The sequence below is a fragment of the Macrotis lagotis genome, chromosome X (assembly GCF_037893015.1).
Source record: "Macrotis lagotis isolate mMagLag1 chromosome X, bilby.v1.9.chrom.fasta, whole genome shotgun sequence".
Classification (NCBI taxonomy): Eukaryota; Metazoa; Chordata; class Mammalia; order Peramelemorphia; family Peramelidae; genus Macrotis; species Macrotis lagotis.
In genome coordinates this window covers 651,250,132-651,275,204 of record NC_133666.1, presented here as the reverse complement: position 1 = coordinate 651,275,204, position 25,073 = coordinate 651,250,132, and the positions used below count along the sequence as shown (strand labels likewise).

The 25,073-nt window shown below is 41.3% G+C and overlaps 1 protein-coding gene across 4 annotated transcripts in view; it reads left to right on the top strand.

Moving 5' to 3' along the window:
• FCHO1 (FCH and mu domain containing endocytic adaptor 1) overlaps positions 1 to 25,073 on the top strand; it is a 50,447-nt gene that overhangs the window by 11,796 nt on the left and 13,578 nt on the right. For 3 of the 4 annotated variants that reach the window (XM_074204859.1, XM_074204861.1, XM_074204860.1), the window contains 7 exons: positions 3,578 to 3,669; positions 3,866 to 3,940; positions 4,319 to 4,460; positions 5,121 to 5,273; positions 14,909 to 15,013; positions 16,126 to 16,224; positions 16,479 to 16,575. In XM_074204859.1, the coding sequence (XP_074060960.1) occupies positions 3,578 to 3,669; positions 3,866 to 3,940; positions 4,319 to 4,460; positions 5,121 to 5,273; positions 14,909 to 15,013; positions 16,126 to 16,224; positions 16,479 to 16,575 (763 nt within the window). Of the gene's footprint in view, positions 1 to 2,831; positions 3,528 to 3,577; positions 3,670 to 3,865; positions 3,941 to 4,318; positions 4,461 to 5,120; positions 5,274 to 14,908; positions 15,014 to 16,125; positions 16,225 to 16,478; positions 16,576 to 25,073 lie in introns of those variants that run through there. The other variant, XM_074204862.1, reaches the window with a different exon arrangement.

The window sequence follows — 25,073 nt, the reverse complement described above, 5'->3', positions numbered from 1 at the left end:
CTCTCCCTTTCCCGTTTTTGCTCCCTTCCCTTCCCCTCCCCTCTTCTCCCCTCCTCTCCCTTCATCTTCCTCTCTTCCCATCTCTTTTCCTGTCTCCTCTTCTCCCCTCCCCTCTTTCCCGACTTTCAAGAAAGATGAGCTCTCACATATGGAAAGATGACTAATAGGATGAGACATGATGTGCTAAGTACTCCGTGGATTGAATAAACAATGACTTCTGTGGGGGCTCTGAGGAGGAGAGGTGACTGGTGACTGGCAAGGCCAGAGAAAGCTTCCCAGAGGACATGGGCCTGAGTTGGACTTTGAAGTCATGACTTGTTAATCACTTAGTAGCTGCCAAGCACTTTGCTAACCACTGAAAATACAAATAAAAGGAGAAAAAGACCTGAAAAACCAACCACAGTCCCTGCCATTCTAATGGGGGAAGAGAGCTCACCAAAGGGATCTGAAAGCAGGGGAGGAAGGGGGTTGGAGCACACCCTTGCCAGGGCCTGGTAGAGAAGGCCAGCTCACAGTCAGAGAGGACCAAAGGAGCGAGGGGGGCCGGCCTGGCGACTTCCTTGAAAACAGATGCTCTGGGAGGAACTCACCCATCCGAGGACTAGGCTGACAGGGCCAAGGGAGATCTTCCAGGGTAAGAAGGACTGCCAGAGCTTTGCCACAAAGATGAAGGGGGGCCTCCCCCATGCAGACTGTTAGATAAACATGAAGGCAAGTTGCTTAGAGCATGTGAAGGGAGGAGTACCTCATGGAGGGCATGATATGTGAGGCTAAGGGGGTTGAACTTTCTTTTGTGGGTGACAGGGAGCTATGGAGAGTTTGTAACTGGAAGAGATTTGATCTTACGTGGACTTAGGGAAATGAATCTAGAGACCTATGAAAGGAAGGCTAGAGGGACATAGTAGGCTGGACACAAAAAAAGAGGCTCTGGCCATTGTCCAGTTGTGAGGCGATGAGGCTATGGGATGGAGAGAAGATGAAAAAGAGAAATATTCTGGACAAAGAGTAGGATTTGGGACACATTTGAATGTGAGGAGGTAGTTTCTACCCTTGGTGATGGGGAATTTGACAGAACCCTGGCTAGAATAGATATGTCAGTAGAAGGGACAGGTCATAGGGGAACATCACGATGAGGATGATGATGAGTGTCCTTTATTCATGAAGAAGATTATGAGGTCAGGGAGGTGGTGCTATGACAAGCAGGTAATTGGATCTGAATGAGGGGTAAGTCATCAACCTCCCTTTCTCCTCTGGAGCTATCTAATAGCTTGATATAGATTGGAACAATTGGAGATAGGCCTGGATGGAAGGCAATCAGGGTTAAATGACTCTGGGCAGCTAGTGGGTAGAGCACTAGCCCTGAAGTCAGGAGAATCTGAGTTCAAATTTGACCTCAGTCACTGTGTGACCTTAGGTAAGTCACTTGAATCTGATTGCCTCCCATCCAGGGGGATGGGGGAACATAATAACACTGCAGCAGTAGAGGGTTTGTCCAGTTGTACCCACTCCCCTGGAACCCAGAGAGTGGGTAATTTCTTTGTGTCTTCCCCAGAGGTGTCTAATAAATGCTTATAAATTGCTTGCTTAATTAATAAAAGCTTACCAAATGAATTGAACTGAGCTGTAATATCAAGGGCTGTGAACAGTGTGACATAGATCTCCAGGAGAGTCATTGATATCTCAGATTATGGTAAGAAGCTGAGCATGCAGGGACAGGAAGGTGGTGGTCTTTCTGTCCTCGACCCTGGTCCCATCACGTCTGAGCGCCTCAGATTAGGGAGGACAGGGAGAGGCCAGAAAGGTGCGGTCCATAGTGGGAAATTAACAAATGTTTATTGATTGATCAGAGGAGAAGGGCTTTCAGCTCGGGCCATAGGCAGAGCAGTTAAAGAGCTGGGGGGAGAAAGAGAAGAGCCGGGGCTGTCCTAGTGGCCATTTGCTTTGTTGGGGAAGTGTTGGAAGGACTGAAGCTTCTGGCTCCAAAGGGCAGAGCTGGACCTCCAGAGAATCTTATGGTGGTAGCTAGTGGCATCTCCCTCCTTGGAGGTCTCCGAGTACAGACTGGCTGGTTACCACTCAGGGCCTAGTTCGGATTGGAGGCTGTGCGGTAGTCCCTTCTGATCTGGACACCTTAGGATTCTGTACTTCTGAATTTGGGGGGCTCAGACACAATATTGGGCAGACCCCCTAGGGCCTTTGCAAGCCTGCCTGGCACAGGCCAAGCCTGGGGGACTTGGCTGAAGCTAAGCAGCAAAAAGAAAAGATGTTTTGTGTGACATGCCAGGCAGAACGTTGGGGGCTGGAGTCACAGGGGTTGATGTGAACGGGCTCTGTTCTAGCAGGTGTCTGACGGGCAGCCCGCCTCCCCCACCCCACTCCAGTCGGCCTCCATCCCGAGCTCTCCCTGTTTCCCCCTCTAGACTCTAGCCATCTGTCCCCCCCTCCCCCCCAGCCCCTACCACACCCCAGCCCTGGGAGTCGCTTCCATCCCCTGCTCCCAGGCCTGCCAAGGCCCTCCTCGATTGTCTCCTGCCAGGGACCCCAAACCTAATCTGACATTACCCCTGCCAAAATTCAGGAGATTGTTGAAGCATGGCTGGGAAAAGGACCTGAGAGATCATCTAGTCCATCTTAATCCAGATCCTGCCTCGAACCCTGACAAGGCAGCCTGTCCCCCCACCCCACTCCAGTTGGCCTCCATCCCGAGCTCTCCCTGGGCAAATAATTGCCCAACCTCCTTATGCTTTGCTTTCCCCATCTGTAAATTGGGGATAATGACTGTATCTATCTTATCGGGTGATTGTGAGGATCAAATGAAAGCATATGAGAAAAAACACTTTGAAAACCTTAAAATACTATAAAAATACAAGCTGTCATGCTAGTAATGATGGATGTTGTCATCATCACAGCACAGGCTGGATGAATCAGGAAAATCTTTTATGACGACCAAGACTAGGGGAAGGAGAATGGTCCAGGGTCCAGTTTCCACTCTGTTCCTAACTCTCTTTGTGACTTTGGGCAAATCCGTTTTCTCAGTCTGTCTGTAAGATGAAGGGTCTCAGGTGATTGTTAAGGATCTTCCTAGCCTTGGTTTTCCCTGTCTAAGACCTCTCCCAGCTCTGACTTTTCATGTTCTAAGGGCCCTCCCAGCCCTGATATTTTGTGTTCTAAGGTCTAGTCCAACTCCAGTGATCTAATTTATCAGTCTGTTACTGAAGAGCCTCAAAAGCTTAGCCTAGTATTGGACCTTAGTTCTCCTTTTGAGAGCTCCTACAGAAACATCTACTCACAGGGAGGACAGACTTGGATCTTAGAACATAGAACAGAGAATGTCCAAACTGGGACGGTCCCGTGAACACATAATGGTCAAACTGGGAGGGTCCCTTGAACATATAATGGTCAAACTGGAAGGGTCCCTTGAACCCTTATCCCTTGACAGAATGGTCAAACTGGGAGGTTTCTTAGAATATGAATGTCTGAATTTGGAGGACTGTCAGAGAAGACAATAGAAGTATCTACTCTAGCAGGTAGGTACCTGAGCTAATTCACAGACAGACTACTTACTCTTATTCTCTAGGGGGAGAAGAATCATGGTTTTGATGTCCTCTACCACAGCATGAAGCAGGGACAGGTCTCCACCAAGGAACTAGCTGATTTCATCCGAGAAAGGTAACTCTCTCCCCATCCTCCTTCCTCTTCCCACCCTCAGGTCCCACTCCCACTTCCAGACCCATCCTTTCCCTTTCCTATTACCCCTAGCCCCTGAGCAGAGAAAGAAAAAAAAGCATTACTGTTCCCCCTCTAATTCTCCAGCCTCCACGAGCCTTTCCACCCATCAAATCCTTCATCTTTTCTATTATTCCAGGGCCACGGTGGAGGAGACATACTCCAAGGCCATGGCGAAGCTTGCTAAGATGGCTGGCAATGGGACCCCCATGGGGTGAGCTGGGATGGAGGGAAGGGTGAGAGGGGACTTCATTGGGGAGGGAAGCTGACTGCATTGGTAATTTGGCTCAAGCCCCTTAGGGGAATGGGAATAAAGGCATTTGTGATAGGAGCGTCCCTCACCCCTGAAAAAAAACAACTCATCATATGTCAGCATCTGTCCAGTCAGAAACAAAACCTACCAGTGTGGGCAGATGTTTCTAATTGGCATTGCTGGTCACATGAGACTCAGAGATTAAGGATATATGCCCTAGATTTAGAAGAGGTTTGATATGGTGTGTGTGTTATGTGTGTGTGTATGTGTGTGCATGTGAAGGTGAGAGGTACCCCCGAGAGTGTCCAGGACTATGTGACTGTTGGTTGGTACCCTTAGGACTTTTGCCCCACTCTGGGAAGTGTTCCGGGTATCTTCAGACAAGTTGGCACTGTGCCACATGGAGCTGACCAAGAAGCTGAATGACCTCATCAAGGATGTGGTCCGTTATGGAGAGGAGCAGAGCAAAGCCCACAAGAAGGTGCCATCCTCATCCCTTCCTCCCCCACCCCCACATAATTGTCTGACTTGAACTGGCACATTCTGAGCTAGACTCCTAGGTGCCCCAGGCTTTTGGGAGTCTTCCAAGGGCAACATATGAATCCAAGGGCAGAGGTTACAATGGTCATCTGGGCTCTGGACCTTTTGTGACCTGCTCTCAAGGAGGCCCACACCATATTGGGATGCCTCAGATGATGAGGGTGTTTTCCCTGGGTTTGAATCCTGCCTGAGTTATTTGCTAAGTGGTTCTGGCTAAGTCCCTTAACTTTTCTGGGCCTGGATTCAAGTCCTCACTCTATTACTTACTGACCCTCATCTGTCGAATGACGGCTTTGGGTAATAACGTCAAAGTTTCCTTTCCATTTTAAATCCATGGTGATTTGAATAATCTTATGTTAAACTGAAAGCCTCTGCTCCAAGTTGAGTGAGCCTAGTTGTTTCCTCTTAGCCTTTCAGAGTGATCATGTCTTACTGTCCTTTTCCAGTTATACCTCATTTAACAGGATGTCCAGGATGTCCTTCCCTTTTTCCACCTTGTCTCTGGAGTAGATGCGGCCCAGGGGAGGGTCCTGGGAGGAGGATCCCCAGGAGCTGTTGAAAGGTCCTTATTTATTCTCTTCTCTACTCACTCTTTCCACAGTGCAAGGAGGAAGCAGTGGGTACCCTGGAAGCTGTCCAGGCACTACATGGTGTCTCCCAGATCTTGCCCAAGTCCCGGGAGAGCTACGTTAGCAGGTGCTTGGAACTTGAGCGGCTGAGGAAGGAAGGCACCAATCAGAAGGAGATTGATAAGGTAAGGTAGGCATGGGGTGCCTGGCACTTTGCCATGTCCAGATCCAAAGGAAGGGTCAGAAAAATCAGTCAGGAGGATCTACTAACTTGCTGAGTGACCTGGGTAATTGGTTTACTTCTCTGGGTGTCAGTTTTCCCACCTGCAAAATGGGCAACAATATTCCTCCATCCCTTGGATAATTTTGGAAGTCAAATGTGAGGATGGATATGAAAGTGCTTTTTAAATGGAAAAGGGTTCTGTGAACCCTGAGATATCTTGAAAGGGGTCTTCTGGGGTAGGGAAAAACAAACCTAGCCCCTCTTTCCAGAGAGCACCTGGATGCAAGTCCTAACTCTATTACTTAACGACTTTGTGACCTTGGCCAAGTTCCTCCCCTCTCTGGGCCTCTTTTTCTCCTTTGTTCATAGGGTCTTCTCTTATTGCAGAACTTAGTCCAAAAACATACAGTGATGCTTGATGTCATTTGACACTCTGTTTATCTCTGCCCCTGCTTCAATGCTAAGTGTCCTCAGTGGGACTCCAGTTCCTTAGACCTCCCTTATCCTTCCTATGGATGGGCAGCTATACTACTCCTAGAATTTTGGGTTTGGAATCTAGAAGATTCATCTTCCTGAGTTCAAATCCAACCTCAGACATTTCCTAACTGTGTGACCCTGGACAGGTCACTTAACAGCATTTGCCTCAATTTCTTCATCTGCAAAATAAACCGGAAAAAGAAATGGCAAACACTCCAGTGTCTTTACTAAGAAAACCCTAAAATGGAATCATAAAGAGTCAGACATGACTAAAACGAGTGAACAACATTGGCCTCCTAGGCAGGCATCTACTACCAATGGTGGCAAGAATGTGTTCTCCTGGGCTCGCAAATCTAAATCAGATAGCCAGGCAGAAGAGAGAAAACTGTCTGCTTCTACTTACCGTAGAGAGTGGTTACAATGTAGGAATCAGAATAGCAGCAGACATGCAGAAATTAACAGGAGATAAAATTCAAGAAAGGAGCTTGAAATAAGGTCTGTGACCTCAGATCTCTAAATATAATTTCACCAGATCCTAACACTAAGAGACAGAATTGGCCTTCTGGATATTAACTGAAGCTTAGAAGAAAGTCTGAGGTCCCCGACTGGAAGATGGATTCCAGAGTTTCTTCTCAAAAGAAAGAAATAAAAAGTCTGTGGAAGCAGAGTTATTTGCCTTAATTATAATTTTATGCTTCAAAAAGCAGAGGAATCAACAAGGGTCCTGTTTTTCTGGATCTGAGCATTTTCACTTAGATTGTTAGGGAGGAAATGATTAGAACCCCCAGGGGAAAGTGAGTGCTCCAATTTAGGATCTTTAATAAAGAAGGAAGGGTGATTAGGGATAATCTGACCAGTATTCCAAATTTGGGGAGAACAGATTTCAAAATATAGAGAGGGTAGATCCCCTTTAAATCCTTTGGTTTTGAAGGATTTAAAACAGACTTCTTTAACTTGGGATCTGTGAATGGATTTCAGAGGTTTCATGACCTTGGATGGGGAAAAAACCCCAACACCTTTGCTTTCATTAACCTCTCCCTGAAACCGAGCATTTCCTTCAATTAGCCATGTGGGCAACAAACCAATCACCAGATTGCCCATGGGGTCCATGAGACACACACACACAGAATCCTTTTTATCTAAAGGAAAAGACTAAATCCCATAAAAAAAGATAACACAGGAAGGATAGGAAGTTCTCGAGAATAAAATTCTAAAAGCAAAAAGATAAACAATTCCAATGAAGAAGAAAAGGAGAGGGGTGGCTAGGTGGTGCAGTGGATAGAGCATGGGTGCTGGAGTCAGTAGTACCTGGGTTCAAATCTGACCTCAGACACTTAATAATTACCTAGCTGTGTGGCCTTGGGCAATCCACTTAACCCCATTTGCCTTGCAAAAAACCTTAAAAAAAAAAAGAAGAAGAAAAGAGGGAGAGACCAAGGGCAGACACAAGAGGAAACTTGCCAAACAATTTAGATTTTTTTTTATAAAAGACATGTACAGAAGATAAGAGCAGGGTCAGATGACTGAAGAGGGAAACAAGAGTGGGGTACAGTCTGATAAGAATAGTGGGAGACTAAGAAATCCAGGGAAGAAAAGTCAAATGAGTTTCTCAGAACTATATTAGTAGTAGAGAGGAAAGTTCCAAGGCGAGTGAGGGTTGCTTCCTTTAGGGTATGAGATGTAATAACAGAGAATGGAGAAAAGATAGAGCCAATCATCTTTGACTTTGCTTCTGCTTTTTCAGCCAGGGAATAGGATCTTTTGGATTAGAAAGGATATAACAATGAGAGACTGGATGCTCAAGACAAATAGGGTGATTGTAAAAGAACATCTAACTCCTAAAGTCTTGGTGTAAATGTCAGGAACATTCAGGGAAAGAGATTTCTAGACCCAGGAGAATTTTAGAAAGAGATTTATAGGATTAAGAGATTTAGGGATTGGGAATCATGGCATCTGAGGATCCTTAGGGTCAGGAAGATTCAGGGTTAGGGATTTATAGGATTGGGAGATTCAGAGGTAGGGATTTGTAGAACCAGGAGATTTAGGGACAGGTGATCATAGGATCTGGGAATTCCTAGGAGCAGAAAGATTCAGGGATAGGGATTTATAGGGTTAGGATATTGAGAGATCTAGGGATCTCTAGGGTCAGAGAGACCTGGGATCAGGGGATTGAGACATAGCCTTTGAAGTCATCTATGGCCTAAGAAACCATATTCCTCAACCCCTTAAAAGTTAAAAAACTGAGTTTCAAGAACTTGACCAAGGTCACACTGGAAGAAGCAGAAAAGCTAGTGTATGGTCCTGGGTCTCCTAACTTGAAACACTTTCCACTCATGAGGTCACCAGGTTCAGAGACACTCTCTCTCTCTCTCTCTCTCTCTCTCTCTCTCGCTCTCGCTCTCGCTCTCGCTCTCGCTCTCGCTCTCCCCCCCCCCCAGCGGCAATTGAAAGAACTAGTTGAAGTGATTGTTGAGCCTAGAGAATGAATAAGAGACTATTGGCTTGGGAAAAGGATAATGTTTCCATTTTCAATAAAAGGAAAAGAGGGACTATTGCAAACCATAGGTCCATGAGATTCTCTTCAGTTTGAGGCAAATGGTTTTATCAAGAACTGGCCTTGGGCAGCTGGGTGGTGCAGTGGATAGAGCACCGGTCCTGGAGTCAGGAGGACCTGAGTTCAAATGTGACCTTAGACACTTAATAATTACTTAGCTGTGTGACTTTGGGCAAGTCACTTAACCCCATTGCCTTACAAAAACAAAAACAAAAACAAAAAGAACTGGTCTTGTCAGACCTATCTCATTTTCTGTTTTGACTAGGTTATTAACTTGATAGACAAATGGCATACCACTCACACAGTTTACCTCAGGTTTGACAAAGTGTTTGAATCACGCTGTTCCTGTGAACAAAATCTCATCATAGTATGGGAAGATTCAGAACTAGTTGAGTGACCTAGAATAAATAGTTGTCATTAATAGTTTGTTGTCAGCTTGGCAAGTAGTCATTAGTGGAGGATCCCAGTGATTTGTCCTTTACCGAAGTCTGGGATAAAGGGAAGGACATTATGTTTATGTGATTTACAAATGATGCATTGCTATAGCATCAGATAACTGAGTCTAGATCCAAAAAGACTGCATCAGACTGCAACATAAGATGAAATTTAATATAGCTAAATATAAAGTTTTATAGCTAAGTTTAATATAGCTAAATATAAATTAAGAAGGCCTGACTAGACTGCAGGTCACTTGCAAAAAAAAAACGGGGATCTTAGTGGACTCCGAGTTCAATATGGGACAACTAGATAATGCAGTAGATAGAGTCTTTTCATGAGTTCAGATCTGGCCTCAGCACTTAACTTGCTGTGTTACCTTGGGCAAATCACTTAACTCTGTTTGCCTCAGTTTCCTCATATGCAAAATGAATTTGAGAATGAAATAGCAAACCACTCTAGTATCTCTAAAAACACCCAAATGGGATCACAAAGCGTCAGATACAACTGAACTGACTAAACAGCAACAATTTAATTCAAATCCTCAGTGTGATATAGCTACCCCCAAAATTATGGCTATCATATCACATTCAGAGAGGCAGTGACAACAGGCCAAGTGATAGTCCAGCTAGCTGCTGACTTAGTCAGATAGCATGAAATATTTTGTTCATGGTGTCACGTTTAGGAAGGACTTTGTGGGCTGAAGAGTGTCCAAAGAAGAGTGGCCACAGTGATAAAGGGTGATGAATTCAGGCCTTTAAGCATTACTTGAAGACAAAAAAGGAATTCCACCTTTATTTCTTTGCTCCAAAGCAACCCTGTAGTAGTGGGGAGAAGCATAGAGTCCTTTATTGTGTACTATCAGTAAAGTCACCGTATTCAGTCCAAAAAATGTATTTTTATCCTACAAAAAGAGAAGACCCAGGGAGTATTGACATGGTAGCCACCTACCATTATTTGAAGAGATATCATATGGAAGAGAGGTTAGATATCTTGTGTGACCCCAAAGAGACGTTAGTTTAGGCTTGCAGTCAGGATCAACTTCCTTACAATTAGAGCTAGTCAGAAGTGGAAGGGGGTGGCATGGTTGGGGGTAGGGATGGGTCATTTTCAATAGAGGTCTTCAAAAACTGGCTAGGTTATAACTTGTTGGATAGAAGCCGCCCTTGTCCTTATATAGTATCTGAGACCTCTTCTGGGTTTTATGATTCTGTGATCCACTGAAGCCCCCAACTTTTTTCTCCCTCCCAGGAGAAGACTTTGTCATTTCTCTTAATGAAGTTGATGCCCTCCACCATGAGCTCCCTCAACCCCTGTGCTCTGCACTTGAAAATATCTCCCTATCTTAGAAGATAGTGTGACCCTTGTCTTTCCCACCCCCACATTTGGGGATCATTTCCTAGCTTTCTTGTCTTTAATATCTCTTTCTCTCCTGGGCTCTCCTCTGCTATTCACAGACAAAGTATTTCTCTTATCTTTAAATTCTTATCTTGGCCCTACTGCTCCTTCCAGTTCTCATCCTGTATCTCTCTGAGTGCTCAGCTTCTGGAAAGAGCAGTTTATACTTTCTCCTCTACTTCCTCATCACTCATTCACTCCTCACCTCTGGACCCTACAGTTTCTCACTGTCCATTCTACTGACACTATTTTTTGAGGTCACCAATGACTAATAATTTGCCTTGGCCATTGGGCTTTCCTTAGTCTTCATCCATCTTGACCCATCTGTGGGTTTTTGATACTGTTAACCACTTCCCCCTCTTCTCCTGGGCCCTCTTTCCTTCAGTGACATTTCAGTACTTTCCTTTCTTTTGGTTGTGCTCTCTGCAGTAGAATTTGAATGCTTGGCAATTCAGCTTGAGATGGACCTCAGTGTCCAGCACTTTACCCCACAGGTGATCTTCAGAATATTCCTAAGACAATTCAAATGGTTTCCTTGCATGATATTGGTATAGGCTGACCATGTTATTTGAATGGCAAGTGTACTTTTGCCTAAAAGACTATTTTACAGAGAATTCACACAAGGAAAGTGCTCACATGGTGGTTAGAAGAAGCAAAACAAAGACCCTCTCAAAGTTTACCTGAAGAATTTTAGAATCAATTGCATGACATGGGAGATGCTGGCAAATGGCTGCCCAGCATGGCGTGCCCACATCAAAGACGACTGTGTTCTCTGAGTGGAGCAAATTGAAATAGCTCAAAAGAAATGTGAGATATGCAAATTTAGTGTTTATATGGACCATTTGTCCCCAGTCTGTGGTAGAGCCTTGCAAACTTGTATTGGCTGATCAGACACAGTAGGACACTATCCATAGACCTTGACAGAGTGATGTCATTTTGGTCCTCTTCAAGAATGAAAGATAACAACTAACTGATCACCATTCCCTTAGTCTCCTTTCCATTCTCTTCCTCCTGCTCCAAGACTGTGAGTAGCCATTATAAATCTGGCTCTTTCCTTGGCTATTTGATTTGATCTATATTCAACTTCTGTGGATTCAATTATCACCTCCATACAGATGGTGCCCAAATCTATGTATCCAGCTTGAATCTCTCCATCTGAACTCCCACCCTCTAGTGTCCTCAACTGCCTACTGGACATCTTCCTGGATGTCCTTTCCAGGGCCCCAAACTCAGCAGGATTAAAACAGGACTCCTTTTCCCTCTTTAAGCTGACCTTTCTCCAAATATCCCTATTTCTTTTGATGGCACTGTCATCTTCCTCGTCATCCAGTCTGGAAACCTTAGTCCCTTTGAGACTTTCCTCTTCCTAGAGTCCTAATGCAAAGCTCTGATTTTGTTACTCTTCTGTTCAAAACTCTTCAGTGACTGGCACCTAGTTCGTAGTTAATAAATACTGATCAACTGAGAGAAAATACAGAACCCTCAATCTGGCCTTTAAGAACTTCTATAGTCTGGTTCTGGTTTAAACAAAACAAACAAAGCAAAACAAAAACAAAGAAAAATCTTTTTTTAAAAAAACATGAACTTGATAGTCACCAAGTTCAAAAGACAGAAGATTGAAACCTGCAGTCTGCCATATACAGCTTTTATTTTAAATATATATCATCTTTAATGTGGTAATGCCCTTTGTAACTTTATCCCTTTCTGCTCTTCCCATGTTTTCTACGTGCTCATTTTTTCCTCTTCTTCTTCCTCTTCTTCTTCTTCTCCTTCTCCTCCTCCTTCTTCTTCTCCTTCTCCTTCCTCCTCCTCCTTCTCCTCCTCCTCCTCCTCCTTCTTCTTCTCCTCCTTCTCCTCCTTCTTCTTTCTTCTTCTTCTCCTTCTTCTTCTCCTTCTTCTCCTTCTCCTTCCTCCTCCTCCTCCTTCTTCTCCTCCTCTTCCTCCTTCTTCTCCTCCTTCTCCTCCTTCTTCTTCTTTCTTCTTCTTCTTTCTTCTTCTTCTCCTTCTCTTTCTTCTTCTCTTCCTCCTCCTCCTCCTCCCCTCCTTCCCCCCCCCCTTCCTTCTTCTTTTCTCCCCCATCTACTCTTTCTTTCTAGGCTTATTATATAATCCCTTCATGTACTTTCTGTCAGTTGTGTTGGAGTTCAGGGGTATTTAAAAAATGTATTAGTCTCTTTTATTTTCCCATCACCTCCATTTCTGAATACATACCTCCCCAATGAGTCACCACCACTCATTAAAAAAATTATAAAAAAGAGAAAAAAGTTCAGCCAAGCCAACCAACTCATCAGCTGGGTCTGACAGTCTATGGGATAATCTTTGCTTCTGCAAAGAAGGGCGTAAGAAGTATTTTCTCATAATTATAGTGTTCAGTTTGGATTCTTTGTGTTTTTCCCCTATTGCTATTGTCATTGTGTCAATTGTTTCTTGGTTTTTCTTTCTTCATTCTGTATCAGTTTGTATCCATTCCCATGCATCTCTGAATTTTTGGTATTCATTGTTTCTTATAACAAAGCAGTATCCCATTACATTCATGTACCACAAGTGAAAGGATGAATTACATTCTTAGGTCCTGAAAAAATGAGCAGATATGATGACAATGTCATCTCCAGTGCTATTGGAAAGATCTTAGAAAACAGCAGAAGCACTGTAAGACTAAGGAGAAGGGCAAGTATCCTAGTTTTCATAAAAAGGAAAAAGAACAGAGTTCTGCAAACCACAGGCTGGTGAATTTGGCTTTAATTCCTAGGAAAATTCTTGAGTATATTTTTAGAGAAATAGATGGAGAAGTAGTGATTACAAAGAGCTAACACAGTGGCTTTATCAAGAACAGGTCATATTTGATTTCCTTTTTGGATCAATTAACTACATTAGTAGATGAGGAGAAGATTAGGAATGTAGTTTGTCTAAACTTTAGCTAAGTTTTTGATTAAAGTGCCACATATGATTCTTGTAGAGAAGATGGAGAGACAGATTAGATGATAATAGAATCAGTTGGAGTCAGGTCTAGCTGGATGACCAGATTCAAAGAATAGTTATTGGTGGTTCAGTGTCAACATGGCAAGAAGTATCTAGTGGAGTATCCCAGGAATTTCTGCTTGGATTTAACAATTTTATCAATTATTTAGTTAAAGGCATAGATGACTTTAAACTAGGAGGAATAGCTAACACAGTAGAACATAGAGTTAGGATTCATCTTGTCAGGCTGGAACATGAAGCTGAATTTAATAAAGTGAAATTCCATAGAGATTATTGTAAAGTTTTGCAGTCAAAACCCAAAAAATTCCTTCATAGGTATAAGATGGGAGAGCAGTTATTCTGAAAAAGATCTTGGGGTTTTAGTGGACTGCAAGCTCAATATGAGTTAACAGCAGTCAAAAAAGATAAAGCAGACTTAGGCTGCATGAATAGGGACCTACCTTCCTATGCTAGGGTGATGATAGACTCACTTTCTTCTACTCTTATCAGACCTCATGTGGAGTGTCGTGTTTAGTTATGTTTAGTATGGTTTAAGAAGGACATTAATGAACTGGAGAGTGTCCGGGGAGGGTTATCAGGATAATGAAAATCTTCTGACATATGAAGATTATTTGAAATATCTCGTATGTTAAGCATGGAGAAGAAAAGACTTGGGGGGGGACAAAATAGTGATTTTTAAGTATTTTAATGACTGTCATGGTGAGGAGCGATTGGTCCCAGAGAGCAGAAATAAGAGTAATGAGTAGTAGGTTTAATAAGAAGTAAATTTAGGTTAAATGGTAGGGGGAAAAACAACTTCTTGAAAATTAGAACTGTTCAGGAGTGGAATAGGCTGCCTTGGACCACTCGGTGGTCCAATGGATAAAGTATCAATCCTAGAATCATGAGGACCTGAGTTCAAATGTAACCTCAGACACTTACTAATTTTGGGCAGCTAGGTGGCTCAGTAGAAAAAGCACTGGCTCTGGAATCAGGAGGACCTGAAGTCAGGAAAGGTAGTGGTTCCTCTCCTGAGCTCTTCAAACAAAGGTTTCATGGTCACTTGTCAGTTATGTCATAATGAGAGCTGAATCAGATGATCATTGATGTCTTCTCCAACTTTTCAGTTCTGTAAATATAATTCGTTTAGTCATTTCCCAATAGAAAGGCATCTACTTTATTTCTAATTCTTCATTACCAAATCAAACTACCTTTATTGCTATTTTGACATGGATAAGATTTTTTTGTTCTGTCTTTGACCTCCTTGGGATATGCCTAGTAGTGTGAGTTCTAGGTCAAAGAGTATGAACATTTTAGTCATGTTCTTCACATGATTCCAAGCTGTTTTGCAGAATGGTTCGCCCAACTCACAGCTCCTTCAAAAGTATTAGTGTGCATGTCTTTCCATAGCCCTCCCAACACTGACTGTTACTATCTTTTCTCATCTTTGACAGTTTGTTGGGTGTGAGGTAGGACTTCAGAGTTATACTGATTTGTGTCTCTTTTCTTATTAGTGGTTTGAAGCAGTCTTTCATATGGTTGTTGATTGTTTGCAATTCTTTAAGGTATTGTTTGCTCATATCCTTTGACAAGGCATCTACTAGGAATGAAAGTGGTGGGGGGAGAATAGAGTAAGCATTTCTATGCTGTGGCAGACTCTGTGTTAAGGACTTTTTTTTTAGGTTTTTTTGTAAGGCAAACGGATTTTTAAATTAAAATTAATTAATTAAAATTATTATTGTTATTAGAAAAAAGCTTCCTTATACCCCTCCTAGGTAGAAGGAAAGACAAAGAAGGCTGCAGAGACTCTGCGTCGCTGTGTGGAGAAGTATAATACAGCCCGGGCCGATTTTGAGCGGAAGATGTTGGAGTCAGCCCTGGTATGAAAACACAGAGGCTGGGTGGGTACTGGGGAGGTGCCCTTCGGTGTTGCCCTCTGGCAACAAATAATTGGGGACTTTGGGGTTCCCTTCAAGGTACCCATAGACATTTCTCTCAGATGTCCATCTTCTGGGTTTCTTCCTGGTGATGATTGCCAAGGAGAGCCCTAGCATGACCTGGCACCAGCCCCTCTTCTCCCCACTCATTCAGAAGACATACAGAGATGGTGTCCAGGCTGTGCTGTGTTGGGCTGAGGAGAAATCCCAAGGATGGATAAAATTCTGATCTTGTCCTCACAGACCTCCCCACTCAGGAGGGGAAATAGAGATTCCAAGACCCTCTAGTTCATATTATAAAGTAGAGGGGACCATCCTAAAAGGGGAGATGGAATATTATGGGAATTCAGGACAGCTTCACTTACTTGGGATCCTTGGATTCCATTAGGGATGACCTATTCCAGTCTCCTCATTTTATAGATGAGGACATGGACCCAGAGAAATGAAGAGACTTGTCTAAGGTCACATAGCCTAATAAGGATGAGGGCCAAGCCAAACCCTTTCTCTTTTACAGTGTGACTATGAATAAACCTCCCCTTCCTAAATCCCCTTCCAGCCTAGTAGCCTGTGATTCTAATGGGAGAACTTGCTGTAGTATGTGGGGATGAGGAGAGATCTGAGGGAATCTGAGCTGGGCTTGGAAGGACCAGTAGGATTGTCAACCTAAATGGAAAATAAGTGCATTTCTAGACCTGGGGCATGATTTGAACAAAATCATGTTGCCTAGAAAGTATATGATCATCTAGTTTGATTAGAGTACAGTATACATGGAGCTGGGGTACGGAGAGGCAGGGCTGCAGTGGGAACTTGGAGCCAACTTCTGAAGGTCTTTGAATGCCAACCCTTCCCCTTGTGGGCTTTGGAGATCCACAGAGGGCATTTGAGGCTGGCCAGAGACATGGTGAGAGCTGGAAGTTAGGAGTATGTCCCAGTGGTCCCCAGGGAACTATTTTGGCTACAATTCAGGGCCTGGGGTAAGTTTCTTAAGAGGAAGGGGGTAGGATGGGCTCAGCCAAGCAGGCACAATGTTAACCTTTTTTCCTATGTGTGGGCAGCGCTTCCAGGCCATCGAGGAGACCCATCTTCGACACATGAAGGGCATCCTGGGAGCATATGCTCACTCTGTGGAAGACACACACGTGCAGATTGGGCAGGTGAGGCTGAAGCCTAGAGGGAGGAGCAGGTGGGCACCCGGCCCCAATATCCCACTTCTCTTAGGGGACAGACTTCCTCAAAAGAAAGCAAATGACAAGAGGCTTGGTCAGGAGAGAGAGAATGTGGTCTCAACCCCAGGAAAGAAGCCTAGGCTGAATGGGGCTGCCACATCTGGAAGGGCTGCCACATCTGGACCCCATGGGGTTCATCTGCCACTTCTCCTTCCTCTCTCCCTTCCCTGTGGTATATCCAGGTTCATGAAGAGTTCAAGCAGAATGTAGAGAACGTCAGTGTGGAAACCCTGGTGAGAAAGTTTGCTGAGAATAAAGGAACGGGCCGGGAAAAGCCAGGTGAGTGGTTCTCTGTTGGTTGTGCTTCTCTGTTCAGATCAAGCTAAATGACCTGGAAAGCTTCCTGGAGGAGGTAGGACTTTAAATCAAAATATTTTCAGAGCTATAAGGACACTTAGAACATAGAACATTGGAACAGAAAAGGACCTTTTAACAACACAGGATGTCGGAGCTAGGAAGCTCATCAGAACCCAGAATAATCTGGGAAGGACCTTAGGACTCAGGAGGTCAGAGCTGGGAGGACCTTGAGAACTCAGAATGAATTAGAAAGGCCCTTAGAGTCAGAATGTCAAAGCATGGAGGACCCTTAGAAGCCAGGATGTCAGAACTGAAAGGATTCATAAGATAGAGTTTTCATTCTACTAAGATCCCCATATGATGATTACAGATGAGCTTTTATAGATGAGTAAGCCATGCCTCCTCCATAACCTACTTGTGAAGGTGCTTTTTTTAAAAAAAAAATCAAGTGACTTTATATTTATCTCTATAAAATTCATCTTAACAAATTTAGCCTAATGTTCTACTCTGACAGAACTTTTTTGGGCTTTGATTTTTGCCATCCAGTATGTTAAACTATTCTTCTCATCTTTGAAATTTTGATAAGCATTTATCACTCTTAATTGCTAATACTAGAGAGAGTATGCTTCCCATCCCCAAATTCCTGGGACACTCTTTTAGAGCCTTCCTCCTAAATTGATGTTGAAACATTAATGATTCTAGCCATTCACCCAGGGTACTCCACTGAATCGTACCATCTTACATCTCTCCATCTTTTTCACAGTGATCACATGAAAGACAATTATTTCCAAATATCTCTTTTATTAAAAGGAAGGAATTCAAACTGTCTCCTATTCAGTTTAAATTCTTGATATAAATCTTTTTGAGGAACTCCACTGATTTCTTGAGGAAAGTGGTCCAGGAAAAAGAGTTAGAGATTAGTTGCCCATTTCTGGAATGTTAACCCATATTATTTTGTAAGATGTCTTTTACTTGTTTGAGATTCATCCTGAAATCATTTTGATCAGAGAGTCATGTTAAAAAGTGTGGGAGACTATGCCGTTTTCATATTTTTCTCTTTAAGGTAGAATTAGTTTGGATGTAAATTAATGTTAAATAAAAGTTGTTTCTGGCTAACCTGAGGCCAAAGCAAAAAATGAACAGTATTAATATCGTTAATATTTTCTTTTAAAATTTTAATTTTAATATTTTGTTTAATATCAGTATTTTATTTTTCCAACTTAGATGAGCAATATTTAACCTTCATTTTGTATAATTTTGAGTTCTAGATTTCTTTCCCACCCTCTCTCCCCCACCATTGAGAGGCAGGGAATTTAAAGTTTATATGTAGTTATGCAAAAATATATTTCTGTATCAGTCATATTATGAAAGAAAACACAAAGTAAAAATGAAAAAATAAAATAGCAGTATGCTTCAATCTGTATTCAAATTCTATCAGTTCTTTCTATGGAGATGGATAGCATTTTTCATCATTGTCTTGCATCATTCTATTGCTAAGACAGCTAAGTCTTTCACAGTTGATCATTGTATAATTTTGCTTTTAATGTATACAATATTTTCTTGATTATTCTCATTTTACTTTGCATCAATTCATGTAAGTCTTTTCCAGATTTTTCTGAAAGCATTCTTCTCATCATTTCTTAAAGCATAGTAGGATTCTGTTGCAATCATATACTAGTTCCAAATTGATGAGTGACCCCTCAATGTACAATTTTTTGCCACCATAAAAAGTTACTATAAATATTTTTGTACATATCAATCCTTTGCCTTTTTGAAAAGAATCTCTTTGGGATATGGACCTAGTGGTGATATTGTTGGATCAAAGTGATCACAGTTTTGTGCTCCTTTGAGTATAGTTCCAAATTGCTCTCCAGAAAGTTTGGATCTGTTCACAACTTCACTAACAGTGTATTAGTGTCCCAATTTCCCCACAACCTCTTCAACATTTTTTGTCATATTTTTTATCATATTTGCCAATCTGATAGATGGAGTAGTTTTAATTTGCATTTTTAATCAGTATTGATTCAGAGCTTTATTTTCATATAGATAGCTTCAATTTCTTCATCTGAAAACTGCCTGTTCATATCCTTTGATCATTCATCAATTAGATATTGACTCATACTGCAAATTTGACTCCATTCTCTATATATTTGAGAGATTATTTTTTTTTTTTAGAGAAACTTGCTGTAAAAATTTTCCCAAGGGGCAGCTTGGTGGCGCAGTGGATAGAGCACTGGCCCTGGAGTCAGGAGTACCTGAGTTCAAATCTGACCTCAGACACTTAATTACCTAGCTGTGTGGCCTTGGGCAAGCCACTTAACCCCATTGCCTTGCAAAAGCCTAAAAAATTTGGAATAAAAATTTTCCCAAGCTTTCAATTTTCCTTCTAATTTTGGCTGCATTGGTTTTGTTTGTGCAACCCCTTTTTAATTTGATGTAATCAAAACTGTCCAGTGTACTTCCTGTAATGTTCTCTATCTCTTGTTTGGTAATAAATTCTTCCCTTATCTAAAGATCTGACAGGTAAACTATTCCATGCTCCCCTAATTTTGTCATAGTATCACTCTTTGTGACTAAATTACATATCCATTTTGACTTTATCTTGACATATGACATGAGATGTTGGTTTATATCAAGTCTTGGCCAAACTGCTTCCCAGTTTTCCTAGCAGTTTTTGTCAAATAGGGAGTTCTTGGGGCGGCTAGGTGGCATAGTGGACAAAGCACTGGCCCTGGAGTCAGGAGTACCTGAGTTCAAATCCGGTCTCAGACACTTAATAATTACCTAGCTGTGTGGCCTTGGGCAAGCCACTTAACCCCATTTGCCTTGCAAAAAACCTAAAAAAAAAAATAGTGAGTTCTTGTTTCAAAAGTTTAGGTCTTTGTGTTTATCAGACAAAAGGTTCATTTCTTTTCCTGACTCCAGGACTGGTGCTCTATCCACTGCGCCATCTAGCTACCCCAAAGGTTCATCTCTTATGTGAGTTGTATACCTAACCTATTCCTGTGATCTACCACTCTATTTCTTAGGCAGAACCAGATTGTTTTGATGATGATTACTTTGTAATACAATTTGAGATCTAGTACAACTAAGCCACCTTCTATTACATTTTTTTCATTTATTCTCTTGATATTCTTGACCTTTTGTTATTCCAGATGAATTTGATTACTTTTTCTAGCTCTATAAAATAATTTTTGGTAGTTTAGTATGACACTGAATAAGCTTATTGATTTAGGTAGAATTACCATTTTTATTATATTGTCTTGGCCTACCCACGATCAAGTAATATCTTTGTTTATATCTCACTTAATTTGTATGAAAAGAGTTCTGTAATTGTGTTTGTAAAGTTCTTGGATTTGTCTTGGCAGGTAGAATCCCAAGTATTTTATATTGCCTATAGTTAATTTAAATGGAATTTCTCTTTCTGTCTCTTACTGCTGAACTTTGTGGCCAATATATAGCAATGCTTATGATTTATGTAGATTTATTTTATATCTTATGACTTTGGCTAAAGTAATTATTTCAACTATTTTTTAAAAAAATTTTTTCAATTAATATTTTATTTTATTTTTCCAATTACATATTATGAAAGTTTTTCAACATTCATCCACATGCACATGCAGATTTTTAAGTTAGATAATTTCCTTTTACCCTTCCTTCCCATCCCCCCTCCCCTCAGTGGTGAACAATTGAATATTGTACATACAAATTTGTTTAACAGATTAGTCATTTTTGGTGTGAGGAATCAGGATTAAAGGAAAAGAAAGAAAACCATGAGATAGGAAAGAAATACATAAGAGAAATTTTAAATAAATGAATGTAGGATTTTGTGTTTTGTTTTGTTTTGTTTTTCTTCCTCTGGATGGGGATAGCATTGTGTGTAGTCAGTCTCCTAAGGTTGCTGTAACTCTGAACTGCTGAGAGGAGCTGCATCCATCATGTCAACTAGTTTTTAAGTTGATTCTCTGGGATTCTATGCTATTATATCATCTGCAGAGTGATAGTTTTGTTTCCTTGGTGACTGTTCTGCTTCCTTCAAATTTCTTTTTCCTCTTCTAATTGCCATAGCTAGTATTTTTTTTCTTTTTTTGATTTTTGCAAGGCAGTGGGATTAAGTGACTTGCCCAAGGTCACGCAGCTAGTAAGTAACTATAGTTAACATTTCTGGTAAAAATGGAATAATAGTGGATGATGGGACATCCTTGCTTCACCTTTGATCTTAGAGAGAAGGCTTATAGTTTATCCTATACAAATAATACTTGATGCTGGCTTTAAATAAATGCTATTTATCATTTTAAATAAAATACACAAATTATATTTTGGATGTAATCCTTTCCAACAAGGATTTCTATATTTTCCATTTCTATATTTTCTAGAATTTTTAATAGGAAAGACTTCTGTATTTTATCAGAAAGCTTTTTCTGCATCTATAGGGATAATCATGATATTTTATTTGATTTTATTATTTATGTGATTAATTATGATGATAGCTCTCTTAATATTGAACTGACTCTGCATTGCTGGTATAAATCTTACTTTCTCATAGTATATGATCTTTGTGAGCTTTATTGTAATCTCCTTGCAAGCATTTTATTTAAAATTTTTGCATCAATGTTCTTTAAGGAAATTGTCTATAATTTTCTTTCTCTGTTTTTGCTCTTCCTGGTTTAGATATCAGCCCCATATTTGTCACATACAAGGAATTTGGTAGAATTCCTTCTTTGTCTATTTTCCCTATTTTTTATTATTTTGGGGCAGCTAGGTGGTACAGTGGAGTCAGGAGGATTTGAATTCAAATATGGCCTCAGACACAACACTTACTAACTGTGTGACCTTGGGCAAGTTACTTAGCCCTGATTGACTCGCATCCAGGGCCATCTCCAGTTGTCCTGATTCACATCTGGCCAATGGACCTAGATGACCCCAGAGGAGAAAGTGAAACTTCTCAAAGAAGACCATGACTTCAGGGAGGTGATGCCATGACAGCAAGTAAATTGGATTTGAGTGAAGTGAAGAGAGGCTGTGCTAAGTCACTTTCTCCATTATAATCTAATGATAACAAATATAGAGTCTATTTCAGCTTCTATTTGAATTTTCCTTTTCTATCTTAAATTCTAAAGTGGATCTTCCCCCCCCCCCCAACACACACATATACAAATTCTTATCATTTTTATTCTAGGAACCATTTTTTCCTTGTTGGCAAGGATTACATCCAAAATATAATTTCTGTGTATTTGATAAAGCATGAAATTAGCTTTATCAATGTAAGGGAACAAACATTTATTATTTAAGTGCCTACTTATGGGCTAAGCACTATGGTAAGCGCTCTATAAATATTATTTCATTTGATCCTTACAGCATTGAGAAGTAGATGTGGTTTTCATCTCCATCTTATAACTGAGGCTAGATTTGAATTCAGAACTTCTTGACTTCAGGAATCTATTGGAAACCTAGATGCCTCAAGTCTCTAGCTCTTCCATTTGTAGCAAAGAGAGACCAAGGAAGGGAAGGAGAGAGAGAGAACAATAATGCTTATCTTGATAATTGAATTTCCTATAATTACCAATATGCCAAGCTTATGATCTCTTATATTTTCCTCTGTCTGTTCATGAGCTATGGTATATTTTGTTGAGGACTCGTCTTCCTTTCTTCCCTCACCTGGCATTCACTCAAATACTGTTTGCCATATTTTTTTCTCTCCTCTGATTCCTATATTTCTTTCCATGAATCTGCCTTATTAATTTACCCTGATACCCCATTTCCCTTTCTCTTCAGACTTTCTTTTGAATAAAATATCTCCCTCTAGAGAGGCAGCTTGGCATGGTAGATACAGAACTCAAGAAGACCTGGGTTCAAGTCTAACCCTTGCCATATATTGGTTGAGTGAGCTTGGACAATACACTCGCTACCTTTTAATCCTCCAGAATCTCTCAGATTACAAGTTGCTAAGAATGTTGTCATCTTGCATTAGTAGAGGGAGTTTCTCACTCAGTAGTTCCAAATAAATCACACACCTTATCCATCCAGAGTCATCCATCTCAGACCACTGAGAGTCTCTGCGATATCCATAAAGTCATTTTGGGCCTCCTGGTATCGCAAGTTCATCTTGCTTCAAATGTGGCTTTTGACCAAGGCAGAAGAAAATGGTGCAATCAAGTCTTCCGGGCTATGGATAATAATTCTTCTCTGCAAGGTTATTAATACTTGCCCTAACTCCTTCTGAGGTCTATTATAAGGAAAATACTTTTGTAACTCTTCCAGTCCTTAAAAATGGGAGCTGCTGCTGCCATTAGTTCATTTATTCATTCCACAGTTTGCTTCTATAAACAGTTATTAAATGCCTGTTATTTACGAGACACTGGGGATATAAGACCAAAAACAACAAACATTTATCCATCGCCTACTCAGGGCAGAGCCCTGTGGGAGATCTGAGAATAAATAAGACACCCATCCCCCCCGCCTTTGCACAGTTCCCTGCCTGGTAGGGGCTAGAGCCCAGACTCAAATTACTAGAATGCTAGATGACAGAGAGAGCATTGGGGGAACTCCAAGGAGGGGAAGGATGATTTCTGAATGTAAGGAAAGGAGGCTTCATTGACTAATAATTAAGAGAAGTGGGACGAGTTACAAGGGAATATTCTAAGGTGTATGAATAAGAGTCTGGATAGGAATAAGTTGTTAAGAGATCATAGCATTAGGAGGGACCTCGGAGGCATTCCAAGTGAAGCCCTTTATTTTACATAGAAGGAAACTGAGACCTGAGGAAGTGAGTTGATTTGCCCAAGAGCCTAAATTGGGCTTCTGGTCTATTTTCATACCCTAATATTTCCATGGATAGATGATATCAGTATGGGCATCCCCTCCACTGGTACTAATCTGAACTCCATGCCCTCACACTTGGGGTTCTTATTCTCCATTTCCCCCCAATAATCCTCTAGAGAGGATGATTCAATGCATAGGAGGCCTCTCTGGTTCTTTTTGATATTTCCTGTATATCTATGATACTTTAAAGCTCTCCATCTATTATCCTCTGTCCTCACCATGTGCCTGACCCACCTCCTTTTCTGATCCTATGTAGGTCCCTGATTCAATTCCACCACCTCTTATGTGCAAATCATTGCTATCATTAGTCTGCATTCAATTCATACCCAGCTGGCTTCTAGGTTTGGCAAATACAGGTCTGTCACATACAATCTCTGAGAAAATTAGAACCTCATTTTCATTCTCTGTACCTTAGTTTTCTCATCTGTAAAATAAATGATCTCTGAGAGCCCTTCTAACTGTACCTAGAATCCTAGGACCTTATGGTTTTTCTATTGCTTTTGAATTACCTGCTGTTCTAATTCTACAGAGATGATAATATACCATGATTCATAGCCTCCAAGTATCATAGAAGCCTCTCATTGGGGTTTTTGTATTGGGGTGCTCTTTGGGAATCATTGAAAGTGCTATCTAACTTCCTAGGCAGTCAATGATATTTATTAAACCCTTTTTATTTGCCCGTCACTGTGCTTAAATTCTGGAAATTTCTTTATAGAAAGGCAGAAAACATATCCTGCCCTTTGTTGTTCAATTGTTTTCAGTTGTATCTGACACTCATTTGGGGTTTTCTTGGCAAAGATACTGGAGTAGGTTTGCCATTTTCTACTCCAGATCATCTTACAAATGAGGAAACCAAGACAAGCAGGATTAAATGACTTGCGCAGGATCACACAGCTACTAAAAGTCTGAGGTTTGATTTGAATTTAGTAATATGAGTCTTCCTGAGTTTAGACCAGCACTTTTTCTATGGTGCCAAATAATCGTCCAATATGCAAATAACTATGTATAAAAAAGATAAAGATAAGATAAACCAGAAATAATAAAGAGAAGGTACCAGCATTAAAAGGAATCAGAAAAGCCTTCTGGTAGAAGGTGGAATTTTAAGTGGTACCTGAAGGAAGCCACAAGGCAGGAGGAGAGAATATTCCATGCCTGGGGGACAGTTACTACAAATACTTGGAGTAAGGATATGGAGTGTCTTGTGAGAAGCAACAGGGAGGCCAGTGTCACTAGAGCCCAGGGTATATGGGAGAGGGGTCTAAGGTCTAATAAGATTGAAAAAGTGGGAAGGGACAGGTTATGAAGGGCTTTGAATGTCAGAGGATTTTTTTTTATTTTATTCTGGAGCCATTGAAGGGAGCCATTGAAGTTTATTGAGGGTCATAGGTGACCCAGTCAAATGTATGTTTTAGGAAGATCATTTTGGTTACTGAGTGGAGGATAGATTAGAGTGGAGAGAGACCTGAGGTAGGGAGACCCACCAGTAGGCTAGTGCAGTAGCCCACTACCAGAATGCTTGAAATGTCCTGTCTTGGAGACTACTATTTCAGAAGGACTTTGGCAAGCTGCAGAATGACTGAAGAATAACCAAGATGATAAAGGGTCTTGAGTCTCAAATCACGTGATGATCGGTTGAAGGAAATAGGGATCTTTAGCCT